This window comes from Podarcis gaigeae (assembly GCF_964106915.1).
Source record: "Podarcis gaigeae genome assembly, chromosome: 3".
NCBI classification, from domain to species: domain Eukaryota; kingdom Metazoa; phylum Chordata; class Lepidosauria; order Squamata; family Lacertidae; genus Podarcis; species Podarcis gaigeae.
Genome location: NC_139680.1, coordinates 24,329,112 through 24,350,838, shown reverse-complemented (window position 1 = coordinate 24,350,838; position 21,727 = coordinate 24,329,112). Strand labels below are relative to the sequence as shown.

Below are 21,727 nucleotides of genomic sequence, written 5' to 3'. Positions count from 1 at the left end.
AAGCGTGATTCATTCTGTGAGCCGTTTGTTACCCAGGTAGTGTCTCAATTGCTTGAACAGACAAGGAATCTCTCAAAGTGAAATTTAAAAAGCAGCCTGCAAGACTTAGATATAGATTTCAGTCTGTTCCCTCCCCTGCCCTGTCACTTTAACCAGTCTCTGAAATGTGAAGAGCTAACATCAGTGCCATCAGCTAACATCAGTGCTTAGCTCATTTTAAAATGGGCATTCTCAGCTGGTCTCAGTGTGCTCTACTTCTGACAATATGGCCCTCCCATACAACAAGATCCGCAATGCATTTATACCTTGATTGGAATTCGCTCCCATCCAACTGAAGTCACTGAGGTTCTCATTACTCTCGAGATGCAGCAACAAGATTGATGGCTGACTGAAACTGGCCGCTCAGGGCATATCTGACCAGTTTTCAAGCAGCTCCACTCCCCGCCCCCAAACTCCAGGTACAGTTCAAAATGCCTGCTACAACAAAAGCTGGCATGGACAATTCATCCCAGACTTTCATTGTTGATTTATGTGGGCAGATTGAAAAGGCACCCCAAAGTCTGGGGCAATCTTTAGGAGCTGTCTAGCATCCATTATCTTTTTATGTGGAAACTCACCATTGTTTAATATGAGGTAGCAGAGGGTTTACGAGGGATGTGGGTGGCGCTGTGGGTTAAACCACAGAGCCTACGACTTGCCGATCAGAAGGTCGGTGGTTCAAATCCCCACGACGGGGTGAGCTCCTGTTGCTCGGTGCCTCCTCCTGCCAATCTAGCAGTTCGAAAGCACATCAAAGTGCAAGTAGATAAATAGGTACTGCTCTGGCGGGAAGGTAAACGGTGTTTCCGTGTGCTGATCTGGTTTGCAAGAAAGCAGCTTAGTCATGCTGGTCACATGACCTGGAAGCTGTCTGTGGAAAAATGCTAGCTCCCTCGGCCAATAAAGAGAGATGAGCACCACAACCCCAGAGTCGTCCACAACTGGACCTAATGGTCAGGGGTCCCTTTGCCTTTACTTTTAGAAGAGGGTTTGGGCCTTTCCCCACTCCCCATTTAAAAAAAAAAGAAAGAAAAAAGAAGTTTGCTGCCACGTGAAGCAGTGGCAGAGTTGTAGTCAAGGCGGCCCTCAGGTGTTTCCCTTGGAACATCCTAATGGAAACAACACTTCAGGGTGGCCGAAAAGTAGCTCTACTGCTTGAGGATCCACTTTCTTTATTCTTGAGCCAAGTTCTCTTCATTCATAATACCAGTCAAGAAAAATAATCCTTTGGTCTGACTCCACTATCCTTTCCAACTGCCGCACCATTCTTTCCAGCTACCAGCCTAAAATATGACTGCCACTCTGTGGTGTGTCCAGTTATGTGTACCCATGTAATCTGTTGTGATGAATTCCATTGGTTCAGCTTTGGGGCCTACTTTGTATGGTCTGGTTCATAGTGTACAGTTTGCTCTTGGCTTGAGTTTGTGGTTTGCAAGGAGAGAGCTTAGCCACAAGCCTGGGGTCAGACAATCTGCAAAGTGTGGTGCAGGAGTAAAAGTAGACCAGGGAGGAGTGTAGCTGCTGCACAGTCACAGTGAGCAGTAGTTCGTTTTTTTGTGTTCTGCAAAGGCATCCTATGCCATGATGTTCCATTGTTCCCAGGGAGAGAGATAGTTGCCCTCATTGGCTCGTAGGCATGTTCAAATTTATCAGTGTTGTTTTCCTTCCATTTTTTTCACCCCTACATTCAGTTGCTCACATTTCCAAATCTATGTGTGATTTAAAACAAAATTGCCAAAGCCTTCTGATAATTCAGCAGCATTTCAGCATGCAGGTCTGCTAACTTACACACCTCTGTTTGCAATTTCGATGCATTTGCACCTTTTACAAATCAATTCCCCCTAACAAAATGCATTTTGTGCACTTATTTTCACCAACATATGAATTGTTATGCACAGTTCTCCTGTGCACATTACTTGGATGTAGAACCACATTGCAAAATTCAGATCAAGGGATGACTGTATTTTGATTCTCAAATTGTCTCGGAAAGTGTGAATTCAGTAGATTTGCCCGTAAATGTGAAGTGGACTGAATTCCTTCCCTACTGGCCAGTGGGAGCAGGCATCATTTGCCCCCCAGGATCATGCTATAGACTCATTCCTATTGGATCGTTCTGTGGCTAATCGAAATGCCACTGGGCTCCTTTGACTGCAGCTCCACCACTGCTTGAAGTATTAGCAAAAGAAGCAGCTGCAGCAAATAATAGCTTGAAAAATCAGGGTTCTGTGTCACACTTGGAGCCTACTCAAGTAGAGGAGAACCCCCATTGCAGACATTCAACCCCCAATACATGGGGAGATGGCTGCAGGGACAGCCAAAGGGATGTACTGGGAATATGGATAATGGGTTTCTCCCCACTTGGTGCCATAGTAATTGCGTAGAGGGGAGAGAATCAATGAAATGGACTATTTGTGGCAGATTGTCATGACCGAGGCATGATAATTCCTGATAGTAAAGTTCCTAGTGTACTTGAAGGGACCTATGTCTGTGTTTTATTCAAAACAGAGAGAGAGAGATACCTCTGTTGACTGGATTAACTCTCCTTAAACTTTCAATGCGACTGACATGTTTGTAATGCTTGCTTTAAGCTCATCCTGTGTTTTCAGGACGAGGCTGCTTGGAAGCCAGAATAAACTATGTTTACACACAAGAAAGCAGAAATCAATGTCCATTAATGAATCCCCACTTGGGGATATTTATTTAACTCAACAGTTTTAAGTAACTAAAAAAAAAAAAAAGCAAAAGCAATATGTGTTATAATAATCCATCTGCTATTTTAGCACCTTCCCTTCCATCCTCTTCTTCCATTTCCTTCCTCTTCAGCTAATTTCTCCTCATTCTGTTCATTAAGCTGGGTCAAATGCTAACACATTTCACCAAGCAATATTTTAATTAAAAAAACCAAAACATTGGTGATTATGGCTGCAATCCTACACCTTTCAAGTTAATGAAATTAAGCAAGGGTAAATGGCTGAGCCTGTAAGTCATCACAAACGAAGCAGCCTTTCCCTGTGTCAACATCATTGAGTTGAAATAAGCAATGAACCAACCCAAATTCAGAGTGTTAGGATTCAGCAAGCTTGTCTGTCAGCCACTTTTTAAATACATGTATTTATTTGTTCACGAGGCCTTTATGTATTCTGCAGTTTCCATAAGGAAACTCACACCATGTAGGTAAAATCCAACAAACATTAGTCATGGCTTAAAAATCTCGCACACACTTACTTGGGAGTAATCTCTACTGAAAACAGTGGGATTGGCATTCCAAGTAATGTTAAGAACAATGTAGTGGGAGCTTTTTCGGCTGCGGCTCCAACCTGGTGGAACGCTCTGTCACAAGAGACAAGGGCCCTGCAGGACTTGACATCTTTCCGCAGGGCCTGCAAGACAGAGCTGTTCCACCTGGCCTTTGGTCAGGGCGCAGCCTGACTCCCTCCTTTGGCAATCTTTACAAGACTTTAGTTTATGGTTGCCATTAATTTTGATTTTAATTCATTTTTATAATGTTTTATAATGTTGTACTGTTTTAGTGTTGTTAGCCGCCCTGAGCCCGGCTTCGGCTGGGGAGGGCGGGATATAAATAAATTATTATTATTATTATTATTATTATTATTATTATTAGCTATTCATACTTTATAAGTCTCATTTATTTCAAGGGCACTTAGCAGCAACTGACTTACACATGCAAAAACATGTGCTGAGTTTTCAAAATTCACCTTGGATTCCAGAACAGAGTGTAATCATTTCTAATAAAGACCCCAAAAATGAAGCTTATTTGCTTTGCTGAACATGTTGTAAGTTAGGGTGAGATCCAATGTTAATGATTTCAGTGGATTGCCTCTGAGAACCTTTCTACACTTACAATTTATAGTGGCATAGTTGCTGATTTTCTTAATTTGTGTGTGCGCACTGCCACATAACACCATCATTATTCAGTTACTATTCATTGGAATACTGTACTCAAAACCCCACTGATTCTACTATTGCAAAAGATCCAACTCTTGTGAAAGATCTGAAATGGCCCCACAATATTTCTGTTTGTGTGGCTAGTGAGTCGGTAGGTATGGTTTGGGAGACATCTGTTTTGTGCCACTTTGCTCCAACCAGTGAAAGCTGCCAGTTTACGAGCTCAGTTCAGAAGAGAGCTATAAGCTCATAGCAGCAACCATTAGCTGCAGACAAAATTTCCTCACTGTAACCACGTTCGTCATACCTCAGGCAGACACATATCTCTTCTTCCAATCTATACTTCCCCAAATCAGAATTCTGGAATACCAGGCAACCAACTAATTAATAAATAATAAAGTTTTTAAATGGCTATCCCTGCATGTTCATAACCTGTTCTCATATTGCCACACGTCTCATGGAGGAGACACACAAAGAAGGGCCTCAGAGAATGATCTCAGGGCCTGATCAGGTTCATATGGAGAGAGGCAGTCCTTGAGGTATTGCAGTCCTGAGCCCTTTAAGGCTTTTCTAGCACTTTGAGTTTGAACCTGCCATTAGTGTGGAAATGTAAACCCTGAATTCACTCTCCTAATAACAGTGACATTTGACCAAAGGTGCAATCAGCTACAAATTCACTCTTAAAAACATCAAATCAGGCAGCAACTACAACATTATAATTTGTGAATGTGGAAAGTGCCGTTGGATCTCACCCTTCGTCCTTATTAATGGGATACCTTGCAACTTCTTAGCTAATTACAATGCCAGTTAAGCATGTCAGTTATGGGCTCCCTTGTCCCTTGTGGCACATTTAAGACCAACCTATTCAGGTTTCAATCCTGTTCATGCTAACCAGGGAACAATCTCCATTGGCGCTCAGTGGGGCTTACTTCTGAGTGGTGAACCATTATTGTGGCATGAACCCCATTTAGAAATGGGGACATCAGTGACCCTCTTCTGAACCAAAGTAGGTGCTAAGTATTGTTAAAACTGAAAAGTACAGTGGTACCTCAGGTTAAGTACTTAATTCGTTCCGGAGGTCCGTTCTTAACCTGAAACCATTCTTAACTTGAAGCACCACTTTAGCTAATGGGACCTCCTGCTGCTGCTGCGCCGCTGCTGCACGATTTCTGTTTTCATCCTGAAGCAAAGTTCTTAACCCGAGGTACTATTTCTGGGTTAGCAGAGTCTGTAACCTGAAGCGTATGTATCCAGAAGCGTATGTAACCCGAGGTACATACAGTGTACACTGTTTATTTGCAAAGGTGGAAGGCGGGAGAGAACTAGAACAGGTGAACACCCACACTCACTCTTCTCCCAGCAAATAAGCAACTGTGATGCTTAAGTGTATCTGTGCAAGGGGGATAAGCAGAAGAACTTGGCCAGACCTCTGTGACTTCTCATTTGCCATGCCTCTGTGACCTCCTAGCAGTCCCACCAAGTCCATTGGGCATCAGCTGCCACTGCCTGCGGATCCTCTGTAAGAAGATGAGTGAGAGCCAGCGTGGTGTAGTGGTTAAGAGCAGTAGTCTTGTAATCTGGGGGAACCGGGTTCGTGTCTCCGCTCCTCCACATGCAGCTGCTGGGTGACCTTGGGCCAGTCACACTTCTTTGAAGTCTCTCACCCCACTCACCTCACAGAGTGTTTGTTGTGGGGGAGGAAGGGAAAGGAGAATGTTAGCCGCTTTGAGACTCCTTAAAGGGAGCGAAAGGCGGGATATCAAATCCAAACTCTTCTTTTTCTTCTTCTTCAAAGGATAGCAATTCACCTAGTGCAAAAATCAAACCAATATCTAGCAACAAAAAAAAAACAACCTTACCCAACCTTGCTAGTGTGATTTCACTATATTTTTTACCAATGGAGAAAATAATTTCATTTCCTTGCCCCCTCCCCACCATCCCCAGGACAATTCCTCTTTAAGATTTTGACAAAATAAATGCAACAGTTACAATAGGACCTCTGGGTTTCTATCTTCCTTGAACAGGGTTTAAGAAGAAAAGTTCTCAATGACAGGATTTTCCAGCTTAATATTTTTGTTAACACAAAAGTATTGGTGCCTTGTTTTGTTTTTGCTTCAAACCCATGCTAAAGGTAACCACCTTGCCTGTTCAGTTCTAGGTAAGATCCGGAGCGCCGTGGGAAGTGCTCAGCTCCTCATGTCTCAGAAATTCCAGCAATTCTATTGGCTATGTCAACAGAATCTGGTAAGTCAACATTCTTAAACATTGCTCAGCAGATGTGACTCTACTTCCTCTTCTACCTTGTCTGCTATCATCTTCTTAAGCCATAGGTGGAGTATCTCCCCAAGTTAATATTTCACAGTGCGCTTTTGAAAGTTTCATTCCTCCAAGGACACCTGGCTTGTCGCTTGAGAGACATACACACAAAATTCCAGAAGAAAGAGTCGTATGCAATTAAATCATGATGCGTTTGAAACAAGTGCTTCAAGCGTAGACCCTATGCAAGTGTCCCTATTTTCCAGGGACAGTCCCGGATTTACAGAAACTGTCCCAGTTTCTGATTTGATCCTGGAATGCTTTTCCTTAAAGGTAATGGTAAAGGGACCCCTGACAGTTAAGTCCAGTCGTGAAAGACTCTGGCGTTGCAGCGCTCATCTCGCTTTACTGGCCGAGGGAGCCAACATTTGTCCGCAGACAGTTTTTCTGGGTCATGTGGCCAGCATGACTAAGCTGCTTCTGGCGAAACCAGAGCAGCACACGGAAATGCCGTTTCCCTTCCCGCCAGAGCGGTACCTATTTATCTACTTTCACTTCGATGTGCTTTCGAACTGCTAGGTTGGCAGGAGCTGCTAGTCTTAGGGGCAGGCGAAAGGCTATCAGAATCAACCTGGGCAGCGTAGTTCAAAGCAAGGACTGCGGCACAAAACCTGCCCGGATAGCTGGCGCTTCTTCCTTGAGGTACCTTTTCCTGTCACTCCTGTTTCTCTGCTACAGACCTAAATTAGCTGTGAAGGAAACTTCTGCCAGGATGCATTGCCGGTAAAGGACAGGGCTTCCTGTTACATATCCTTACCCTATTACAAGAGAATTAAATGAATGCTTCTGTTGCCATTAGAGGATGTGACCTATAAATCTGTCTTACTTTAATCAATCATTCTGCAATATTTGCAGCATAACCTTTTCTGACATGACAAGGCATTCGTTCTGTTTGAGACTTGGTTAAAACAACCAGGGTTTTGAAAAACATGCCGGCTGGAAGAGCTCTGAGCTGCAGTTTCTCACCCATATGCCTTGGTTTGTGAGCTGATTAAGGACCATGCTGGTCCTTTTTTTCATTGCCCACATTCCCCTAAAGTCTCGAATGAGCAGCTTTACGCTTTCAGTTCTCTGAAGGTCACATTATGTATATGGGGGGGGACAGAACCCCAATCCCATGCAACACTAAAGGCTGCATCTAATGGCAGTTTTGCCTTAGGAGAAAGTGTATCTGTTCACACAACTCATGTGTGAACAGGTTTTAGTTGATGCTGCCTACCTTACCTATTCAAGCTCTGAGGCATAGCTCAGTTAGTAGAGTATGAGACTCTTAATCTCAGGGCTGTGGGTTCAAGCCCCACATTGGGCAAAAGATTCATGCTATTTTATTGATCATTCCGGGTTGCCCAACCACTGCCCCAGTGTCGTTTCTCCTGGCAGATCAAGAGGAGCAGATGGCTGCAAAGGTTGCAAGGTTTCTAGCTGGTTCAATCAGAATAAGGTCCACTATTTGACTCCTGATTCAGGACTGTGTTTTATACAACTGACTTTTACTTTGTTCTGTGTATATCGCAAGGCTCTTTTTTTGCTATGGCCGACGGCTGATGCAAATAAAGTTTCATTCATTCACTCATTCATGCATGCATTGCAGGAGCTTCATAGAATCATTGAATTGTAGAGTTGGGAGGCACCACTAGGTGTCTCTCCTGGTCCCTTCCAACTCTACAATTCTACGGTTCTATGTCCTTTTCCTCTCCTTACCTGCTCCTCTTCCTCCCTGCCTAGGGCTGTCTTGTTCTTGCTCCGCCTCCTTTTTTCCTTGGCCTCTACCAATCCAAGGCCACCCTTGCCACACAATGTTACAATCTGCAGAAAGGCCCTTTCCTCTTTGCAACTGAGATGGCCTCCAGGAACCCCCATGCCACTGCCACATCACAGCGGTGGTGTCAAATACTGTTAAATTATCTGTTTAGCAGAGACTTTGAAATGTTTGTCGCCGTCTGCCACTGCCACGGCAAAACTGCAGCAACACAAGCGCTCTCCTTGGTTACCTCAACCACAGTGCCTCGCTCTGAGGTAGGACTCTGTCCTCCGAGCAAGGAGACGTGGGCTCTGCTGCCATGCCAGTGAAGACATTGGTCCATGCCCAGTCAATGAGTTGGTGAGTGTGCAGCAACAGCAGCTATGGTGGACACCCTTGCTTTCGTAGCAGCCACAGTTGGCTGAATGCTGAACATGGCAGTGGCTATAGCAGCAGCACCAGATTTAGGATGATGTGGGCACAGGGCACAGAGCTGAAGGGAGATCCATATTGAGGAGATCCATATTTGAGAAGCGCCATTTGGGGGCACCAATTTTTGGCCTCGCACCGGGCGCCTGATTACTTGCCTGGTGGCAGCAGTCAGGAGTAGGAAGCACAATCTGCTGCCCTTAGTGATCTACCAGGCTCAAAGCCTGCACCTCACCGTGCCACATTAGAGCACCAGCCCTGCCTATATTTATGCCAAGGCTTTCGCTTCTTAGGCGGCGTCCTTGTAATCGACGCCTCCATTAACACTTTCAGAAGAGTCGCTGCTTTTGATCACTGCCGACGGAAACATTACTATAATGCTGTCTGTTACACATTTCCTCGTTGCATGTGGAGCCCTGGAATTTCCTGAAAGTACTTATTGATGATCAAAACGCCATCCGCTTTTCAAGTAATTTGTGATCCTTAATTTGTAACAGTGAGATCACCTGGGAGTTGCACCTACCCATCCTTCAGAACTGTCATATGGAGAAGCTTGGATCTACATTTTAGCATCCCATCGCTATTTGTCCTCCAGTTCCATTTGTTTGCTTTAACCATTCCTTTTCAGCTAGGTGGGCTTTGCTATGGTCTCTTGACAGGTGTTGTATTCAGGGTTGGGAAGGAATTTTCCCCGCTCTGCAGGTTTCGCCTTCCCCATAGCACTAGTAACAACTTTGGCGGTTAAAGCCTTGGGCGGAATCCTATAGTCTTTCATCCAATTGGGGTGTCATGAAGTGGTGACTTCCCGACCCCCCATTCCCTGTGGCGGCGTTAACAGAATACCCAGTGAGAGGGGTCTGGAGAGAAGTCTCTGTCCAAAGAGCCAAGTGCGTAGGGCTAGTGGGCCATAGAGCTTCCCTTAGCATTAGGTGGCCATTTGCGTAAACCTGCGTTTTGCGATTGTTCCACCCCCAAATAGACCCTGTCATGCCTCACTCCCCCGGAGGCTGAGAGGATACACGGCCAGTGCATAGGCCAAGGCTTCCTACATCTGAAATCAATAAAGTTGTGGCCATTTTAAATCCCAGACTGTTGTCATGACCATTCATTTACCATTCAGTGGTTAGGTTGTGGGGCTCTGCGGCTGGGCGTGCAACCACATTTTAGCATTCTGTAGCTACTTGTCCTGCAGTCCCATTTATTTGTTTTACAGTGGTACCTCAGGTTACATACGCTTCAGGTTACATACGCTTCAGGTTACAGACACCACTAACCCAGAAATAGTGCTTCAGGTTAAGAACTTTGCTTCAGGATGAGAACAGAAATTGTGCTCCGGCGGTGCGGCAGCAGCAGGAGGCCCCATTAGGGGGGAAAGAGCGGTGGATGAAACAGCTTTCCAGAGACAGGGCCTTGTCTGTTTCATCCACCGCTCTCCCCCCCCCCTTTTTTTCTGCTGGTCTGAAGCTTAACACCAAGGTGAGGAAGCTGGGTCTCTCCAGATATTATTGGACTCTGACCCCCATCCAGGTGTGTCCAGGTGTGATGGAAACTGAAGTCCAGCAGCATCTCTTCTGATGGTGCAGGACAGAAATAAAAATAAACATTCTCTTAATAAATAAATAAAAAGCCAGCAGTTTCTAGAGTGGGAAAAGAAGAGCCAAGGAGAAAACAGACTTGATGTTAATTGAGTGAATGCATTTCATGTGCACTTTTTTTTTAAAAAAAAAAATGTAAATAGGGAGCTATGATTGTTGATTTGCATCTTAACTACAGCAAATACATTCCTTAAGGGCTCCTCTCATGCAATTAACATCACATGAGGTTCAGCCCTCAGAAACACACCGTAGCAACCGAGCTTGCCAGAATGTGGCAGGTTCTTCCAAATCTTTTTTCCCCCCCGCAGGAAGGTATGTGGTGAGTGGCTGTGAGAGGGAGGGAAGGGAGGGAGGGAGGACTGTTTTATGAATGGAGCACAAATCAATTGCAGACTTGGCACGTTTCATATTTCCTGGCTTCAGAAATGCCATACAGAATCAGAGCAACTGGGATGAGTCTCACTAGGAGGGCAGCTGAACATCACTACAGTGGTACCTTGGGTTAAGAACTTAATTCGTTCTGGAGGTTCGTTCTTAACCTGAAACAGTTCTTAACCTGAGGTACCACTTTAGCTAATGGGGCCTCCCACTGCTGCGCGATTTCTGTTGTCATCCTGAAGTGCTTAACCCAAGGTACTATTTCTGGATTAGCAGAGTCTGTAACCTGAAGCGTCGGTAACCTGAAGCGTCTGTAACCCGAGGTACCACTGTAATGCTTTTGTAACAGCACCACGAGCATGAGATGAAGTAAGGGCAAAGCAAGTGGCCAATGGATTTCAGTTTCCAAGTTGAACACTTCCACAAATTGACCTATCAGCCCTGTAATCTCAGGGCTGAGTCTCAACAGCGAGCAGCTGCCCCACTTCCTGTTCTATCTCTAGGCTCGACTCAAAATGCTGACACTTCCCTTCAGAGCAGTGGGCAATGGTACCAGAATTAGCTTCCCCCACATCAGCCAGTCTTCTTTGGTAGGCCCTCCTACCAAAGGTGCTGCCTGAGGTGAGGTGGGTCATTTTTAATGGTGGTGTCCTACCTGTAGAATGCTCTCCTCAATGGTGTCTGCCTGGCTCCTTCCTTGCAGCAGGGGCCATGGGATGGAGATGCAGAGTAGCCCCTCCATCGCCACCATTGCTGCATCTTGCGTGGAATGAGCAGTGGGGACAGATGCACCCATGGGAGTACCAAATTGGCTTGGGCAGTACTTCTATGCAGCCTCAACCTTTCCAACACCCTGCCCAACCACAGCTCCATCCAGGTGTATACTGTAGTGGCACAGGTGAGAGGAAGAGGGGTTGCCACCTGCCATTACCAGCCACAATGTTGTTCATTTTTTGCACCCAAAAAGAAAACATTTCCCAGGTTTTCCCAGGGTGTGTTGTTTTTTTTAAATAATAGTTTTAGTCTCTCAGAACTTGACTTTTTAACACAGCTGGGACCAGGGGGTTGTTACTGTTACTGTTACTGTTACTGTTGCTTACTTACTTACTTACTTACTTACTTACTTACTTACTTACTTATTTTTCATACCTTTTTAAAAAAAATGGATAATGATAATTGTAAACTATCCTGGGAATAAAACCCTTTTTTGAAGTTCAAAGTAGATACTGAATGAATGAACGAATATTTAGAGCTTGAATGCAGTAAAAAAAAGTTAAACACGACATATGAGCAATGTTTCACCGATATAGCAGCATAAAACTATAAAAAAAGACAAGGTAATAACGCATTATGAACGTAAAAAGTAGGACGTTGTGTGTCTATCAGCGTTATCGTTCCTTAACCCTTCCGTAACATTAAAAAAAAAGGTGCAGATCCGCCCTAAGACTGTTATGCTTCTGCAAGCCAGATTTTTAAAAAACTTCCCGAAAGAGGGATAGCTTTGGAGTCAATTGCAGACATAGTGCCTTGATATGATCTTGTCGTCTGTGGATTCCATTGCACTGCATTTCTAAAATTGCTGTGCGGTGGCAAAATCATTCATCTTAACCCACCTAACTGCAAGATAGGCGATATTCTCATTTGATTTATGTTTAGGCCAGGAGTGCCGCCTTAAGTAATTTCAAAAGTGAATTTGGTGCATTATTCTTAATAGTGTAGTCAGATATACACAAACAAAGGGTGGGTGGGTGTGTGTGTGGGTGTGTGTGTGTGTGTGTGTGTGCAGTTACATATTAGATTCTCCTTTGCAGAAACCAGGGTTTTTCTTCATGTAGGTACCTACCAGAGATGGATGTTACTAGCCTTCTGAATTCTAATGAGATCACAGCTCAAGGCAATGCAGTTATAGACCAATACAGAAGTGCAAACATCATCCATGCCCTTTTTGTTAGCTATTTTCCCTCTGGATGTAGATCAATTTATTTCAAGCTGCATTTCTGTGTTGTTGTTTTCGGAAAGACGAGTTTCTGGATAAGATCAAATTTAAGGGTGCCTCAAGACGAAGTATCTCCAGTGTTATGCATTTTGGGCAGATGTTATTAGTGTGGAGCATTGCACATTATCAATTTATATATACGTTTCGGTGGCAGGAGGCAGCCCCCTTGTGGCCCAGAGAATGTAAAGCAAGAGCTGTTCAACGAAAGAGCGACATTGGCAGTTATGCAGAACGCAAACTCACTGTTTCCAGCGGAATCACTAAGGAAGTAAAAAATCACCACCTTAAATTAGGGTGGAATGGAAAACCGCAGTGGGCTGTTTCTAATAGTCATTATATAAAGCATAACCCTGGAGAAAGTGAAGAATATCTGCAATGCAAATAAGCGTATGCATTCTATGAAATGCCACCCATTGCCAGACTTCTGTTAAATGCTGCAAGTGGATTAAATCTCATTTGCAATAATCTCCATCTAATTTCTAATGGTCTGGCACATACTATGCACTTGACGCATGCTGCACTGAGATATAAAATTAACAAATTATTGGTTGAATTACACGTAAAATGAAAAATAAATTAGCATTAGCCACTCCCATCTCCTCCACTAAGGATTTCCTAAGTAGCAAAGTTTATTCTGAAAAACACAAAAGTCTCCTCAAAACATGCTTGGCTTTTGACAGGAAACCCCTTAGGCACAGTCTGATAAATGGTAGGGCGAGGGCCCTGTGTGTGGCTCACAGGAGACGTTTGGAAAGGAGAAGGGATATGTGAATGGGATTATCAACAGCAAGAAGGGTCTGTTGGAAAATGTTTAAAGTGTCTCCTCTTGGTCAACCGAAGCTCTTTCTAGAACTTGTATGGCGTCAGGGCTATTAGCAGACACCACCTTCCTTTTCTTAGATTGTTTGTTTCTGGAAAATATAATCATTCATATATATACTGGTATATATATTTCATACCAATAAACACACTTAACCAGAAAATGATGTATGATTCCTCAGAATAATTGCACATTTTGTGATAAATTCATCTATTCTCAATTCTATGTTCTTGTATTGCTGCCATCAAGACAACAGTTGCGCCCCAAGGCCCCCAAGGCCTTTCCCAGTAAACAACTTCAAACAGACACATAATTTTAGTTTAAGTTTTTGGGCAAAATTCAGGCCACAACTTTATTGATTACAAAACAAATTGAGCAGTATTGGCCTAGGCATTGGTCAGGGACTATAACTGACTCCTGCCTCTCTGCCAGGCAGTCTAAAAGGGTAAACACCGAATGAGGGAGCAACATTGGTGAAGATCGATGGAAGCTCACCCCAGGGTTCCTGTGGTCCTGGGATGGCCCTAGCCCCTCAAGTGGGCTTCGGGCGAGATCCAGGACCCCCAGATTCCTTTACCGGAATACCCTGTTTCTGGAGGGGCAGGTGATGGCCACACCTCCCCTCTCGCACATTTCTATAAACCAATGCCTAACCACCAAACCTTACAAGTTGTGACGATTGCTAAGGGGGTAGGCGAAAACCAAGTGGCTAAAGCCAATCTGCCAAATGGAAAAATTCCTACCTAGCCCCTGCTTTAAAGCAGGTGACCCAATCCAAAGCAAGGCCAAAGCAGCAGGACCTAAAATAGGGAGGGAGGGTGTTCAGCAGCGTGAGGCAAGTGCCCCACCCTCATCGGGCTGCCGTATTTATAGGACCCCAGGATCACGCCACCTGCCTCAATTGGCCCAAACAGCCAAGCGCAATCCCAGGGCCCAACAGACAAGGCTTGGGCCATGCCTAGCAACAGCACACCCCATGGGGGTGGCTTAAGGGTCCTGAGCGCAACCAGGACCCTCGATTTAGGAGGATCCCATATTCCTCCAAGGTGGCGTTTGGCCTGCCAGAGGCCTGACTCCAGCCACTCTATTGTTTACATAAAGCAAAAATGGGGAACCTGATTTCTAGGAACTGATTATTGTTTGACTAATCCCCTTCCTGGCCAACGGTTGTGTGTTTTAGATAGAAATGTTTTCGATTCCAAGGTTACTAACATATAAGAGAGATTAGCCTGAGTTCCAGAATATTTCTGTTTGAGAACAATTTCAAAAGATATGCACGTAATCTTCTTTGTTCAATCCACATCTCCAACATTTATCCAACCCTAACTTGTATATTAAGTTCCATTTATAAGGTGTTAAATACCATCGATAGAGGGTTTTTTAATAGTTCCGCCTTAGGTCTCCTGAAATTATATTAGAATGGAAGTTGTCCCCAATCCAGTTCCATGGTTTCCTGGTTATTCTTTGATCCATATCTTGCACCCATTTTCTCATATATGTACCCTGGTTCTGATCCAAATTCAGCCAAACCATGGTTAAGTTTTGGGAAAGAGTATTCATATCTTTTGCACTATGTAGGAAAGACCTGTTTTGTGTGAAAAGTTTCGCATCATTCCAAAAATATTTTACATCCTGGCTCCCAAGTGAATTACACCTCTTTTCTTGTATCTATGTCAGGATCCCAGTGCAATGCCACGGCCGACTTCGCAGGATCTAGCAGGATTCTGGGACTTGTTACAGCTTTCAATTGAAGATGTCAGTATGAAGTTTGATGAACTGCACCAGCTGAAACTGAATGAATGGAAAATAATAGAATCACCTGAAAGGAAGGTAAGCAAAATATGTGCAGACAAGCTCCTTTTCAATTGGCACTGACATGTGCAACCTTCTTGTGTTACTAACATCCCATTGATCTTTCAAGTCTGAATTTATTTCCAGTTCAGCCAGTTATTTCACAGTGTACTTTAGTGGGTATGTGGGGGGGGGGGAGTTCCAGCGGCAAATAAATAAATAAATAAATTACCATATTTACTGGAATCACCTTTTTTGGCCAAATTACGTTTGAAAAAATTAAGGTGCGCATTAGATTCGATGGCACATTTACATTCACCAGCAAATACTGGTTTCAAGGTTCTGAAAATTGAGCTGCCCATTAGATTCGATGGCGCATTGGACTCGAATAAATACAGTAAAATATGGATCAGCAATGCTTGCCCACTCTCCATTAATGGGAAATTCCTAATGTTGACAAAACTGTAGTTTATTTGGTCTAAATGATGCTTTGAGTCTTTGATTCTGCAAGATTAATTCTGAGGGATGGCTGCACAGGAGGACGCGCACATGACATCTACTGCCCACATTTGTTGCTCCTAATCCTATCCTCGACTATACTGTAGATAGGTGCCGCATTCTTCTTAGACCCAGTAATCCTATGGCTCACAGGAAGCATCAGGTCTTCCTTTCTGAGGCTGGAATCTGGTGTTCCTATCCCTGGAAAAAATGTCAGTAGCGCTATGGGTAGTTTGGAGGCATATCAGGGTATTCCCCAAACCTGGAGAAGGGGAAAAACTATGTCAGCTCAAGAACTGACAATGAGAGGAAACTTTAATTCTACACACACACACACACAGAGAGAGAGAGAGAGAGAGAGAGAGAGAGAGAGAGAGAAGCGGAACACAAAGGGCTTTAGAAGCATTGTTCAGCTTCACTTGGTTTCTGTGCCTGCACATTTCATCCACTTTGGCCAGGAGGGGGGAAAGTTATGCTAGGTTTTTGGTTCCCCATTCTAGTAAATGGGGAAACACAAAGCTGCCTTTTTATACAGAGGGGCTCAAGACACAAAAAAAACCCGGCGAGAGTACAGAGCAACAGATCAGATTTTTAAAAAAAATACACAGATACTGTTGCAAGGTGACTCATGGGGCCCATCCAAACTCCCAGTAACCAAAGCAAACTCCTCATCCTCTTAGGTAGTTGGTCATCGACTACTAGTCATGCTGGCTATATATTGGAAAATAATGGAGGCAACCTCTGAATACCAATTGAATACCAATTGATAGAAACAACAGTGGGAGAGTGATCCTACCTTCATGTCTTGCTTGCAGGCACATAGCCCATGGTGTTTGGTCACTGTGGCAAACAGGAAGCTGGACCAGACAGGCATTCATCTGATCTAGCAGGGTTCTTCTTATATTCTTTTATATAGCTGGAGAAAAACTTGGGAGCTTTCCATTGTTTGCTGATGAAACTCAAAGGCATTGAACATTACACAGGTAGTAGTGTGAGTAAGAGTAATCTAATAGAGATGAACAGAGCTGCAGAAAAGTTGGGCTGCACTTGCAGCCAAATGCAATGGGGAGATCCTGACATGGGATGGAATATTTTGATAAGGCAAGGACTTCATCTGGAATTGCTACGAGCTACTAATCATGATGACTATGTTCTACATCTACTGCTGGAGGCAGTATGTTTCTGAATACCACTTGCTGGGAATCAGTGGTATAGCGTGGGTTGCCAGTGCCCAGGGCTGTGCACAGGGAGGGAGGGAAACAGACCAGGTACGCATGGGCATTGAACTGCCTAAGGCATCCATGTCACCCAGCAGCCACAGAAATAAGAAAAGAAGAGTTGTTCTGTTGTCTGAAGAGGTCACATGGAGATGCCATTTTCAATGGAGACCAACAATGGAAGTGCGCAGCTGTATTGAGGCAGCACTGGGTGTTGAAATTTTGCACCCCTGACAATTTTGCACCTGGGGCAACCGCCTCCCACGCTACACCACTGCTGGGAATTGCAGGTGTGCAGACTGTACTTGCACTCTAGTCCTGCTTGTTGGTTTCCCACAGGCATCTGGTTGGCTACTGTGGAAACAGGATGCAAGACTAGATGGGCCATTTTCCTGGTCACAGGTTCACATTATGTTCTTATGCTAGGGTGTGCCTGACAATAACTAATGCTAAGGGTCTTAATGCAGAGAAGAGATTAGAGATGAGCGCACAGCGACAATCTCATATTCATCAGAAGCCAAACAAAGTATAATGGGTCAAATTAAAAAGCAAGTTCTTTAGATAGTCTTTCCACCATTCCCTCAACTTGAGAATATGTAATTCCGTGTAGGGAAGAAGACTGGGTGCCATCCAGTCAAAAGGAGGCACTTCTGAGTCCTATTGATTTCAGTGGGAGAGTTAAAATGTGCTTAACACACACTCTGATTGAAATCAATAGCACCCTCTGTTTCCAAAAGACTGAACAAGCTTCAGCAATTTTTAATAGGGTTGCAAGTGGACCTTGTGGAAAATAAGTATTCCACTCTGCTTCCAAATAAAGTAAACACAAATTGATCTGGTAAGGTAATTCCTCAGGGTTGCCAGCATTAATGAAATCTCTTTGGGGGTTTCCATGGGTTTAATAATGGATGCCATTTTTGGATTTACTTGCGACGAGCATGTTCACAAATAGAAAAGAAAACATTCTGCAGCTTATATTTATGTAGGGTCGGGGGATGACAAGAAGGGAAACATCGGTGTATCCTTTGATCATACATGATTCAGCTGCCATGCTCCCAACAGCTATTCTCCACAGGGAAACAGCACTTATGACCCAGAATGGAGCTCATCAGATGTTACTTCTGTTAAGGATAGTGGTTTAATTTACTGAAATGGGAATGTTTGCTTATGTTGAATTGTTGATTATTTTTAGCATGACGCATGGCAGTAGTTCTCATGTGATTGGCTGACTGTGAGTCACCGGAGAGAGGCATTCCATTCTGTTGTGACTGTTATTCCAGTAACTGTCGTTTTTAACTTTTTGCTGCTTCTGCGCTCTCTCTCTCTCTCTCTCTCTCTCTCTCTCTGTGTGTGTGTGTGTGTGTAAAATGGCTGCTGAGAGAGGTTCCTCAGGATACAGCTGACGACAGTGTGTGTTAGTGTGATCTGTCTGAAGTGAAACAGAGGAGATCCCTAAACGTTAATAGGGAGAAACCTGAGCATGAGATTGTAAATATATTCTTCTAAATTATATGTTTATGCAGTGCTTTTTTCTGGGGTACACAAGGGGTACCCCTAAGTATTTTGTGAATCTTTGTACTTTTGTCCATTTACTGTATTTATTTTTCCCAATTTGAATTATAAAATGGTGATTTTCTTGAGTCAAAATGAGAGTACCCCTAAACATTTTCTTAGAAAAAAAGCACTGTGTTTATGAAAGTGAAAGGTTTTTTAAATATAGAGTCTGGACATTGCATATCTCATTCATAGATAGATAGATAAAGGTAAAGGGACCCCTGACCATTAGGTCCAGTCGTGGACAACTCTGGGGTTGCGGCACTCATCTCGCTTTATTGGCCAAGGGAGCCGGCATACAGCTTCCGGGTCATGTGGCCCGCAGGACTAAGCCGCTTCTGGCGAACCAGAGCAGCGCACAGAAATGACGTTTACCTTCCCGCCAGAGTGGTACCTATTTATCTACTTGCACTTTGACATGCTTTCGAACTGCTATTTTGGCAGGAGCAGGGACTGAGCAACAGGAGCTCACCCCGTCGTGGGGATTCAAACCACCGACTTTCTGATTGGCAAGCCCTAGGCTCTGTGGTTTAACCCACAGCACCACCCACGTCCCATAGATAGATAGATAGATAGATAGATAGATAGATAGATAGATGATAGCTAGCTATAGACACACAACAACAACTTCCTCCATGCAATCGCATGGACATGTAACATTTCACGCAGAAGCCTTAGCAAATGTCGGTGCTTGATGTTCTTTGGCTTTTTTGTTCAATTCCTTTTATTCTTATTCTTCTTTTTCAATACTAGGAAGAAAGAAAGGTTCCTCCTCCAGTACCAAAGAAGCCCCTCAAAGGAAAATTCCCTATCACGCGAGAGAAGTCTCTAGACCTGCCTGACAGACAGCGCCAAGAAGCCCGGAGGCGGCTCATGGCTGCCAAGCGAGCGGCCTCTTTCCGGCAGAATTCAGCCACAGAGCGTGCAGACAGCATTGAGATCTATATCCCAGAGGCCCAAACTAGGCTTTGAGGACTAGAACACTGCATAGTTTCTCCATCTTTTTTAAAAAAGACAAAATGAAAGTGAAACGCTTGTACAGTTTGTCTCTTCCCTGCTCATTTCCCCCCTGCCTTTGGTCACAATTTCCCCTACTGAATGATCCTTGGTGTCGTGTCCTTTGTGCCACGAGCGCAGCGGAATGCTTTCGGTTTCCTCAGAATTTGCTGAGCCTCTTGCAAGAACTGCTGTTCTTTTCTCTCCATTTCTCCCTCCTTTCCTTTCCTTTCGGTATTTATTATCAGACTGAACAATCAGCTCCAAAGGATAGGGCTTGTTGAGACCTTACTTATCCAATATGTTCTCAGAGGACAACAAGAAACACCTCTTGAGATGGAACCCAGCTTACCTTTTTTGTTGGTTATTTATATTTTTATAAATTATGTGATATCTAGGGATAAGAATAACAGACTTTCAATTGGGTGCATCTCACCGTTCACCAGAGGCATTAGCTATTCCAAGTAGAAGGTGCTACAAATGTCAAGAGAAAGAAAGAAAGAAAGAAAGAAAGAAAGAAAGAAAGAAAGAAAGAACCCATCTCTCTCTCTTCTCCTAGTCCCTTGCCTTGTATCTGGCTAAAGATTCTGCCCATGTGCTCTCCCATTCGGCTCATCTTTGTTACAGCAAAATAACAGTAGGCCTATCATCTCATATTGAGTTGAGTTTTTTTGGAGATGAACAGGGATATCCAGCCATTAACCTCCAACATTCATCAGGAACAAAGAAGCATGGAAATATTTTCATATTGGGGAAGTCCAGCCCAGAGAGAAATACCCACTTGGAGAAGCGTGTTGAAGTCAGAAGGAGAAATGCAAAAAGAGTGGGACTTGAGTAATTAAAAAGAGGGAAGAAGGAAGCCTTAAGAGTTTAGATCTTCTGAAGCAAGATGTGAAAAGTTCGATTCTAACTCCTTTGGAACATTCACTACATTTTAAACAGGTTTTTTTTTTTTTTTAGAAAAAAATGTTGTATCTGTTTTGTTTGCAAACATGATTGCAAAATTCAAAAGCGATGCTACATGACGTGTAATATTTGAAGTCTCAAAATGCTATATCAATTGAGTTTTCAGGGTATCCTTTAAAACAAAATACAAAAAAAAACCTTTGCTTGTTTAAAATGCCAGTTGTGATGTTGTAACCAGTTTAAGAAAATATGAATGTGAGTGGTAAGTATATCTCAGTTTAAATGGTAATCTTAAGGTGAAAAGGTGAACTGTGGCTTACGTTCGTATTTTTTTCCAGAATTCTTTTCCCCCCTATGCAGTATTAGTTTTTTTTAAAAAAAAATAAACATAAGGAAAAGTGTCTTGATTGTTTCAGACTTAAAGAATGCCATTTCAGGAATGGAATGACTTCTAGGTATGGAATGTAAGAAAAGAAGTTTGTTCTCCAAGCCCTTGATAAACACCAAGGCACAAGCTAGGAAAAAAAATATTCTGGAATGAAATAAACACTATAATAGATTTACTCTAATGTAATTACCTTCTCAAAGGTTATGGTCCTAGGTGTGTGGTTTTTTAAAAAAAAATGTTTTCAGGTGAATACGCAAGAAAACATATCCCACAGATCCTGAAATAAGGATTATGTAATATAAAAAAAATATATCAAAACTGAATGAAATCCATGAGACAAAATTCTGTTATCGGTTTTATTTGAACAATATGTATTTATTAGCCATAGGCAGAACAGCTACTTAAACTATACTACAGCACTTTGGTTTTTCACTTTGATGAGCACTTTAAATATGTAACTTTGCAAAGCCCTTCAGCTTGAAAATGCTAGAAGTTATAGGAGGTTAAAGCAGATCTGAAAATGGGTTTTCTCATCCCCCCTCCATCCCTTTTCCTCCAATGTGTTTTGTTACGCATGCGTTCTTCTTTTAGGGCAAAGCTGATATAAGCATGTTTAGCTTCGAGATATGAATCTTTAGAGTTGAATGTTTGAGAAAGGAGAGAACACTGTTAATTGAGCCTGATCTCTTATGTAGATTTTACCAAATAGCCTTAAAACTGAATTTGGAAGCAAAAAACCAAGAGGAATGTATATCACTAAAAATGCAAAAAAATAAAATAAATAAAAAATATTAATAACAATAACAATCCTAAACTATTCTTCTGTAAAGATTAGGATATCCCCTTCCCTAGAGCATTCAAAGAGTTTCTGTACATCAATTTATGGGTAGTGTACAATATTAATGCTGCTTATTGTTCTGTTTCCAATGCAAGCCTATTTGCAGGTCTAGGCAAATTAAAAAATGATGTTTTGTTTCAAGTGGAACTGCTAATTAGAAGTATTTACATGAAAGTAAAGGAACGCAGGTGGCGCTGTGGGTTAAAGCCTCAGCGCCTAGGACTTGCCGATCGAAAGGTCGGCGGTTCGAATCCCTGCGGCGGGGTGCGCTCCCGCTGCTCGGTCCCAGCGCCTGCCAACCTAGCAGTTTGAAAGCACC

General features: G+C 43.3%; 1 protein-coding gene across 11 annotated transcripts in view; it reads left to right on the top strand.

Annotated features, from left to right (window-relative positions):
* The window catches only part of DLGAP2 (DLG associated protein 2), a 395,404-nt gene extending 374,033 nt beyond the window's left edge, over nt 1-21,371 (top strand). For all 11 annotated transcript variants that reach the window (XM_083730087.1, XM_083730088.1, XM_083730083.1 and 8 more), the window contains 3 exons: nt 6,098-6,189; nt 14,898-15,050; nt 19,034-21,371. In XM_083730087.1, the coding sequence (XP_083586213.1) occupies nt 6,098-6,189; nt 14,898-15,050; nt 19,034-19,252 (464 nt within the window). In that variant the 3' untranslated portion in view covers nt 19,253-21,371. The remainder of the gene's footprint in view (nt 1-6,097; nt 6,190-14,897; nt 15,051-19,033) is intronic.
* Nucleotides 21,372-21,727: the final 356 nt, after the last annotated feature.